Source organism: Pipistrellus kuhlii, unplaced genomic scaffold, assembly GCF_014108245.1.
Source record: "Pipistrellus kuhlii isolate mPipKuh1 unplaced genomic scaffold, mPipKuh1.p scaffold_m20_p_111, whole genome shotgun sequence".
Classification (NCBI taxonomy): Eukaryota; Metazoa; Chordata; class Mammalia; order Chiroptera; family Vespertilionidae; genus Pipistrellus; species Pipistrellus kuhlii.
In genome coordinates, this window is record NW_023425418.1 from 469,138 (window position 1) to 477,965 (window position 8,828).

Consider the following 8,828-nt stretch of genomic DNA (forward strand, 5'->3'; position numbering starts at 1 on the left):
TTCAGCCCCAGCTGGGGACCATCCTCCACGTTTCTTCTGCTCCTGCCTTCCCAGCGGAAGTCCAAAGCAGTCCCCGGGGACTCACAGGGCTTTATTTTGTTCAGTGTGTTTTTACAGATTTCAGAGGGAGAAGGAGAGGGAGACATGGGAGGGCTGCCTGCGGGACACGCTCTCCTGGGGATTGAGCCCACACCCTTGCTCATGCCCTGACCAGGAGTCTCACTGGCGACCCTCTGGTGCGTGGGACAATGGGCAATCTACTGAGCCACATGGGCCAGGGCTCCCACTACTCTGCAGTCTAGGGGCCAGACGCCAGGATGCTCGACAATGTGCTTTGGGGTCAGACACGTGTGGGTTCCCGTGTTGTCCGTTACCTGCTGGCCAAGAGGCCGTGGGCAGGTGAGAGCCTGCTGTGAGTCGCACAGGGTCAGAGACTTAAAGGAGACATGTCCTCGGGGCAGTTCCAACCCCCAGCACTGGGGGCAGCGCCCCAGGGGCCCGGGCGCTCTGTGGCCTCTTCTCACCCCACCGTGTGACCTCAGACAAGTCAAGGTAAATTCCCGAACAAGGAGGTACATTCTCACGGACTCCTCTCAGCAAGGAAGGGATGGATGGATGGATGGATGGATGGATGGATGGATGGATGGGTGGATGGATGAATGGATGGATGGGTGGATGGGTGGATGGATGGGTGGGTGGATGGATGGATGGATGGATGGATGGATGGGTGGATGGATGGATGGGTGGATGGATGGGTGGATGGATGGATGGATGGATGGATGGATGGATGGATGGATGGGTGAGTGGGTGGTTGGATGGGTGGTTGGATGAATGAGTGGTGGGTGGGAGGGGAGTTCCCCTCAGCAAGTACTGAGGATGGACAGCCCTCCTCCTGCCCTTGTGTGACCCCACTCCTGGAGGCGAGGTTCCCTCCTGGGCCCCGGCCCGGCCCCTGCCCACCCCCAACAAGGAGCACCCAGTCACACCACCACATTGCTGAGTATTTATTTGGCCCTAGGAGCAGTGCAGGAATGGGGCAGGGTGGCTGATCCTGTGTAGGGCGAAGGGGACAGTCCAATGGTATCACTGATTGTCAAAGCAGAGTGGGGGGACCCTGGGTGGGTTGGGGGAACACCAAGCTGCTCCCCTCCCCAAGGGGCCCTGGGGCTTATGGGAATGTGCGGTGGGGAGTTGGCAAGTTATGGTGATTGGCATAATGGGGGCGAGAGGGCAGGAATGGGCCAGGTGGTTGGGGCGGAGGGGTGGGGTGGGGTTGGTGCCTGAGAAGGCTTACAGGTGGGCCTGGGCAGGGCGTCGGCCAGGAGTCCGGGGTCAGGGGTGTCCAGGAGGGGTCAGGGCACAGGCAGCGGCCTCACTCGGTCGGGGGGCCGCAGCGAGTGCCACTGGGCGATGGGCCGCCGGGGGTTGGCCAGCATGTCCGCCCAGTGCCGGAGCCCCGCCCCGCCGGCCTCGGCCCCCACGGCCACCCTCCCGATGGCCTCGTTCTTGCCCAGCTTGTCGTAGTCCAGCACGGTCAGCTCCACCTGCACCTTCTGGGCGGGCAGAGGGGAGAGGGAGGGAGAGATAGAAACATCAACGATCAATGACGAGAGAGAATCATCGATCGGCTGCCTCCTGCACACCCCACACTGGGAATCGAACCTACAACCCGGGCCTGTGCCCTGACAGGGAATCGAACCGTGACCTCCTGGTTCCTAGGTCGACGCTCAACCACTGAGCCACACCGGCCAGGCTACCTGCGGGACTTTTAAAGGAGTGGAGGGCCCTGTCCCTAAAGCGGTGGAGAAACCTTGGTCTCAGTAACCATGGCTCCTGAGGGGGCGGGGCATCCTGGTCTTGCCCTGGGGCGGGGTAACCCGCTCCTCCTAGGAGTGAATTGGGGACACAACCTGGGGCCCCCCGGTTTCTGGAGGAAGCTAAGGAGTCTCCCTTCCTCTAGCAGCGGGGTTCCTCAGGGCCCGGGGCTGCCCCGCGGGCGCTCGGCAGGCCTCCCTCACCTGGACCTGGTCACAGGGCACCTCGAAGCTGAAGGCCTCGTTGTAATAGGGGTTCAGCGTGTTCTTCTTGATGGTCGTCTTCTTCTTCCGCATCTTCTTGCCGCCCTGCAGTAGGTGGACCTTGACGTAGGGATCTGGGGGAGAGAGGGGAGGCGTCCCCCCTGCTCAGTGGAGGGATCAGATCGAGGGGGACGCGGGAGACTGCTTTGGAACAGCATAGAGCTGCCCCATGCACCCCTCAGGTCTCCTCTGGGGGTGCCCACATCCATCTATACCCTCCCAAGGCAGCCTGGACCGCCCTCGCCCCCAGGAGACCCTCGGACCCTTAGCCAGAAGGCCCCTCCTACACCGCCCTCCCATCTCCCCTCCCACACACCTGACAGCCCTCCCACGTCCATCTTCTTCAGGTTTTTAGCCTCCAGCACGATGACCGTGAGCTTGCCGGCAGTGGGGACGTAGCGGAGGGAGAAGCAGATATCCCCAAGTTTCTCCTGCTGAAGATCGGAGGGGGACCCGTCACCGGAGCGCCCCCTGCACATCCGCCACACCCCCCCCCCGCCCGCCTTGGAATGAGCTGGTCTAGAGCAGTGGTCGGCAAACTCACCAGTCCATAGAGCCAACCACCCACAGCACAGCGATTGACATGTCTTTGGAGAGCCACATCTTTTTAAACTTCAGCTTCGTCTAACGCCACTTTTTTCAACATAGACTCGCCTAGGCCTTGGTCTATTTTGTGGAAGAGCCACCCTCAAGGGGCCAAAGAGCCTCGTGTGGCTCGCGAGCTGCAGTTTGCCAACCGCGGGTCCAGTGGTAACACCAGGAAGGTAGGTGCGAGGGCTGGAGCCCGGGTCTGGAACCTGTGATCTGATTGGCCCTGGATAGGCCTGTGATCTGATTGGCCCTGGATAGGCCTGTGATCTGATTGGCCCTGGATAGGTCTGTGATCTGATTGGCCCTGGATAGGTCTGTGATCTGATTGGCCCTGGATAGGTCTGTGATGTGATTGGCCCGGGGCTGTGGGGTGTGGCCGGGCTCAGGGGCGTGGCCATCAGCGGGGGCGTGGCCGCGCGCGCTCACCTCCTCCCTCGGCGCCGCCTGCAGCTGCCGCCAGGCCAGCAAGGGCCTCCCCAGGTCCACGGAGCTCATGGGGATGCGCACCTCCCCGATGGCATCGTTGCGGGAGAAGCGGTCGAAGTCGTACACCGCCATGACCAGGACCCTGCCTCCCAGCTCCACGTAGGGGACCTGGGTGGGGGGAATGCAGAGAGGTGCAAAGCAGGAAGGCAGAGAGGAAGGGGGCACAGCACATCCGGGAGGGAAGCAGCGAGGAGGGCAGGGAACAGGTGAGGGGGGTGCATGGGACCCAAATGGGATCAGCCCGGGGCCAGTCGAATGAATAGTCTCTGGCCAAAATCGGTGTGGCTCAGTGGATAGAGCGAGGGCCTGTGGACTGAAAGGTCCCGGGTTCGATTCCGGAAAGGGCATGTACCTTGCTTGGGGCATATTCCCGGTAGGGGTGTGCAGGAGGCAGCTGATCCATGTTTCTCTCTCATCGATACTTCTAACTCTTTATCCCTCTCCCTTCCTCTCTGTAAAAAATCAATAGAATAAAAATAAAAATAAATAAATAGGGGGGGAAAAAAGAAAAGAATGAATAGTCTCCGGAGCTGTTAGCGGCCAGCTGAACGGTAGCTGCCTCCAGAAAAAGCTGAAGGAGGCCGGCCCGCCTGGCTCAGTGGCTGAGCATCGACCTATGAGCCAGAAGGTCCCAGTTTGATTCTCTGTCAGGGCACATGCCCAGGTTGTGGGTTTGATTCCCCGTGTGTGTGTGTGTGGGGGGGGGGTCGTCCAGGAGGCACCGATCAACGATTCTCTCTCATCATTGATGTTTTTATCTCTCCCTCTCTGAAATCAATAAAAATATGTTTTAAAATATATTTTATTGATTTTTTTACAGAGAGGAATAGTTCAAAACATCAATCAGCTACTGGGGATGTGCCCGCAACCAAGGTTTATGCCCTTGACCGGAATCGAACCTGCGACCCTTGAGTCTGAAGGCCAATGCTCCATCCACTGAGCCAAACCGGTTAGGGCAGAAATATCTTTTTAAGGAAATACAATAGAAAGTTGGAGGTGTTGGTCCCCAATGTTCCAGGAACTTGGGGGGGCGCGGGGGAGGCAAGACTTGGTGCTCACCTTGAAGGCAAAGGTCTCCCCGAAGTGTGGGTTCAGCGTCTGCCGATGCACCTTGGTCTCATGCCGCCTCCGCTTGTCCGGCAGCAGGTACACACGCACGTAGGGGTCCGAGGAACCACCCAGATCCAAGGCCGCCAGCCCCTCGGCTTGCAGGATGCCCACCAGCAGCTGCGCCGAGAGGAGGGCCCCTGGTCTGAGCTTCCCTTCCGGACCCTCCCGGGACCCTCCTCCCCACAGCCTCCCCTCCTCACGCCCACCTGGCCGCTCTGGAAGTCATAGTCCAGCGAGTACTGCAGTCGTCCCAGCTCATGCTTCTCTGCCGCCGCCTGCTGCCCGGGCAAGGGTACTGCCGGCTCCAGCTCTTCCACTTCCGGCTGCACCTTGGGGAGCCCGGGGGGCAAAGGGGGGGGGTGTAAATTCTTCCCCTGAGTGTGTCATCCTCCAGGCCCAGAAACCTAGGGAGACTCATACATCTCTAGGTTATACCTGAGCCCTTGAGGGGCTAAGCAGAGTCAGTGTTCGATTAGTGATGTCTGTCACTGGGGAGGGAATGGCCATAGCAACACACGGTGCAGTGTTTTCTCGGTGTATGATTAGTGATGTCTGCTATGGTGGGGCCCGTGGTGAAATAGGCACCCATGGTAGCCTAGAAAAACTAGTGCACCCAGTTTTTTGCTCAGTGGATAGAGCGTCAGCCTGCGGACTGCAAGGTCCCAGGTTCGGTTCCGGTCAAGGGCATGTACCTTGGTTGCTGGCACCTCCCTGGTAAGGGGTGTGCAGGAGGCAGCTGATAGATGTTTCTCATTGATGTTTCTAACTCTCTATCCCTCTCTGTAAAAAAAAAAAAATCAATAAAAATATATTAAAAAACAAACAAGTGTAGCCCTATCCGGTGTGGCTCAGTGGATAGAGCATCGGCCTGCAGACTGAAGGGTCCCAGGTTCCATTCCAGCCAAGGGCACAGGCCTGGGTTGCAGGCAGGCACATCCCCAGTGGGGGTGGTGCAGGAAGCAGACAATCAACAATTCTCTCTCATCATGGATGTTTCCATCCCTCTCTCCTTCTCCCTTCCTCTCTGAAATCAATAAAGAAATATGTTTTTAAAAAAGAAGTTTAAGCTTAAAAAGTGTGGCTCTCAAAAGAAAGTTCAATCGTTGTACTGTTGATACTTGGCTCTGCTGACTAGTGAGTGTGCCGACCACTGGGCTAGACTGTCCTTCCCGCTGCGCTCAGTTAACTCTGTGGGTATCCAGGGTCTCCGCACAAAATTCACCTCCACTGGGAAGCCTTCAGGGACCTTGGAGGCTGCCAGCCCCCCTGGGCCAGGTGGCCCCCGTGCGGCACATACCACCTTGCATTGTGAGCCTGAGGGTGTCTGACCGCCCCGCCACCCTGAAAGGTTCTTGTGCCCAGTGAGCAGGTCCAGGCCACCTCCAGTCCCCCAGGGTCCGCTTTGGGGCTGGACTCACGCAGGAGATGGGCGAATAAGGTGGGCAGAGGAGGGAAGGGGCAGGGGGGCGGGGGGCGGGGGGCGGGGGCGGGGTGGGGGTCTGGGCCAGGCCACACCTTGTTTATGTAGCTCCGGCCCAGCTCCTTCACTTCCTGAAGGTGCACTTGGGCTTGCGCCTGGCTCTTCTTGCCCAGCCGCCTGCGGCAGCGCCTCCGGTACAGACAGAAGCAGCAGCTGAAGACCAGGAGGCCCGAGACCAGCACGCCTGTGGCCAGGGCCCAGGGCGGCACTGCGGAGGGCAGGACAAGGAGACATTGAGGCCCTGGGAGCCACGCCGGCGGTTCGGTAGGTGTGACCTCACCTGTAAAGCCACGTGACGCCCTAACCCAGCCTGACGCCGTCTGATTATTATTATTATTATTATTTTTTTTTTACTTATCCCTTCCACTCCCATTCTAATGTTTCTGCTCGATTGCTTTTTGGAAGCCTGAATCCCTCCCCGAGCCTGTTTCCCTATTTTTATTTTAGTTTTATTATTTTATTTTTTTTAAACATATATTTTATTGAATTTTTACAGAGAAGAAGGCAGAAACATCGATGAGAGAGAAAACATCGATCAGCTGCCTCCTGCACATCCCCCACTGGGGATGTGCCCGCAACCAATACATGCTCTTGATTGGAATCGAACAGGGGACCTTTCAGTCCACAGGCCTACGCTCTATCCACTGAGCCAAACCCGTTGGGGCTGCTTCACTATCTTTAAAAAGAAGGGACAGCGCAGCGGGTGTGGGTCAGTGGTAGAGCGCGAACACCTATGAACTAGGAGGTCACGGTTCAATCCCTGGTCAGGGTCATGCACCAGTGGTGGGCTGGATCCCCAGTAGGGGGCGTGCAAGAGGCAGCCCATCAATGATTCTCTCATCATAGGTGCTTCTATCTCTCTCTCCCTCTCCCTTTCTCTCTGAAATCAATAAAAAAAATATCTTTAAGAAAGAAAGAAAAAATAAAAGAAGGAACAGGTGGACCCTCTAATTCACCAATGCAAGAGCCTATTCCTTGGTCTGGTTTTCGTGGTGGGTTTTTTTGTTTTTTGTTTTTTTGTCTTTATTTATTTATTTATTTATTCATTCATTCATTCATTCATTTATTCATTGTAGCAAACGTGTTCTTTTTCCATTTCATTGAGATTCCAACCCAGGATTCCATTCGTTCATTCATTCATTCATTCATTGGTAGCAAACGTGTAAATCCTGGCCGGACTTTCCCTCCGCTCCAACCGGGGATCTGGCTCACCAGGGCCGTGGCTGATGCGACTTGAGTCGGGAGGCGTGTCTGACGCTGGAGGCCCCGGGGTTGGTGGCTCCGGAAACATGGCGGCGGGGTCCTACGGTCCTTTCTGCGGAGGCACCCAAGCACCCTAGCCTCCCACGCCCACCCGTGCAACCATTGAGTCCTCCGAACAACAGAGAACTACAACTCCCATCGGCACCCTGGGCGACTGGCCGCGCGGGAGTCGGCTGGCCGCCGCAAGGCATGTTGGGGGTTGTAGTTTCAGCCTCCCCAAGAAGGAGGGAGTGCTCTGGGGGTGCGTTCTAGGACTTAGTTCCATCCCCAAGGAGCGCCTCCACGGCCCCAGGTCCCCGCAGGAATCCCGCGGACTTGTCCCCTGTCTTTGCGCCTTTCCGGGACCTGAATCGGAAGTGGGCGAAGGCGAGCGTGGGAACCAGCGCGCCCAGTTGCCCAGAGCAACGCCTGGCTCCGCTTGGGGCCCCGGGGTGGGAGTTCACCCTGGTTGCCCCGGCAACGCCCTGTTGCCACGACAACGGGCGGGGCTCCACGTACTAAAGACAAGTCCCCGGGTGGGTATGGGATGCGGGGTGCCGCGCCCACCCTCCACACCCCCCCGGCTCAGTTCTCTGTTGGACTTGGGACCCCAGACCTGGGTCCCGGGACCAGCGAAGGTGGGAGGGACGGCCTGGCGGGCCGGTCCAGGCGCCCGCAGCTGGCCCCTCCTCCACATCTGGCCACGGAGGCGGAGACTCGGCCTCGCTTCCTCTCCCACTCATCCGGGGAGAATGGGGGTTCAGGGGGGCTGCCCTGCTGCCTCTGCCGGGCTCCCGCGCCCTCCTCGGCCCGCGCACCCCGCGCTCTGCCTTCACACCTGTCCTCGTGACCGGCGCAGCGTCCACCCTCCCTCCCTCTGGACTCCCGCCTCCCGTCCGTTCCCCCACGGGCCCCTCGCCGCTGCCCCCCCACCGTGTCTCCCCTGCCCCCCGCCGCCGCCGGGGTCCGGTCTCTGTCTCCCGGGGCCGCTCCTGCCCCCCTCCTTCCCTCGGGCTCTTTGTCCCTCACCTGTGTCCCCCTCCCGGCTCCAGCCCGCCCACGCCCTCTGTTGGTCCCTCTCGGGGTACCCCCCGTGTCCCCCATATCCTGCCCCTCTAGGGATGGGAATGAGGGTGCGGCTCAGGGAGGGGATCCCCCTTCTCCCCCCACCCCCCACCCGGCAGCTCCTTACCTGCTCCCCGCTGGACGGGACCCTCCCCGGAGACACCGGCGCCGGGCGGACTGACGCAGGCGGCGGCGCTGTCCGCGGTGCTGATAGCGGAGAGCGGTGGGCGGGGGCGCGGCGGGCGGGGCGGAGACACGTGTGTGCGCGTGTGTGTGTGTGTGTGTGTGTGTGTGTGTTTGCGCCAGCGCCTGCGTGCTCAGCCTGAGCAGGTGGAAAGCCCCCTCCCGCCCCTCGTCCCGCCCCGCAGCCAGGAGTCCCCCCCCAGCCATAGCCACCCTGGCCCCCACATGTTCTGCCTTCTAGCCCAGCCAGCTGGCGCCCAGCCGCCCCCCTCTCCCTAGCATTCAGATATCCAGACGCCAGACTCATTGTGGAAGTGTCCCCCAGGCGTCCTCCCCCTCCAGGTCCCCCTGCCTCCAGGCCCAGGACATAAGCCCCAGGCAACCCGTCCGTGTGGCCGTGGATGCGGGATTCGGCCTGCAGCCTTCCCCGCCATCCACAGCTGCTCTTTGTTCAGGTGCAGACCTGTGGTCCCTCTAGCCACCTCCCTAGGACTCACGCCGCAGAGCCTGAGAAAGCAGAACCCCACAACCCCGTCCCCAGATTATTTCCAGACCCAGAAACCCACTGGGGCCGGCATTTCTGCAGAGAAGAG

The 8,828-nt window shown here is 59.7% G+C and overlaps 1 protein-coding gene across 3 annotated transcripts; it reads right to left on the reverse strand.

Moving 5' to 3' along the window:
• Positions 1-1,063: 1,063 nt before the first annotated feature.
• Positions 1,064-8,299, reverse strand: SYT5 (synaptotagmin 5). Of its 3 annotated transcripts, none has more exons than XM_045579726.1 (9): positions 8,180-8,299; positions 6,958-7,081; positions 5,781-5,953; positions 4,472-4,594; positions 4,215-4,382; positions 3,096-3,263; positions 2,395-2,512; positions 2,019-2,152; positions 1,064-1,553 (listed from the first exon to the last, which is right to left on the reverse strand). In XM_045579726.1, exons 2-9 carry the CDS (start codon positions 7,034-7,036, stop codon positions 1,353-1,355), a joined length of 1,164 nt encoding a protein of 387 aa, XP_045435682.1. In that variant the 5' UTR covers positions 7,037-7,081; positions 8,180-8,299; the 3' UTR covers positions 1,064-1,352. The 3 variants fall into 3 exon arrangements, with proteins under 3 accessions (XP_045435682.1, XP_045435683.1, XP_045435681.1); XM_045579727.1 differs by having other exon boundaries at positions 2,395-2,509; positions 6,958-7,086; positions 8,180-8,290; XM_045579725.1 differs by having other exon boundaries at positions 6,958-7,086; positions 8,180-8,288.
• Between the last annotated feature and the right edge of the window lie 529 nt (positions 8,300-8,828).

Excerpts from the sequence above, each read along its gene's own strand:
- SYT5 (XM_045579726.1), bottom strand. The coding sequence starts at position 7,036 with ATGTTTCCGGAGCCACCAACCCCGGGGCCTCCAGCGTCAGACACGCCT. Across the intron at positions 3,264-4,214 it reads GGGAGACCTTTGCCTTCAAG|GTCCCCTACGTGGAGCTGGG; the intron begins GTGAGCACCAAG and ends CCCCCCACCCAG. Across the intron at positions 2,513-3,095 it reads AGGCGGCGCCGAGGGAGGAG|CAGGAGAAACTTGGGGATAT; the intron begins GTGAGCGCGCGC and ends TCCGATCTTCAG.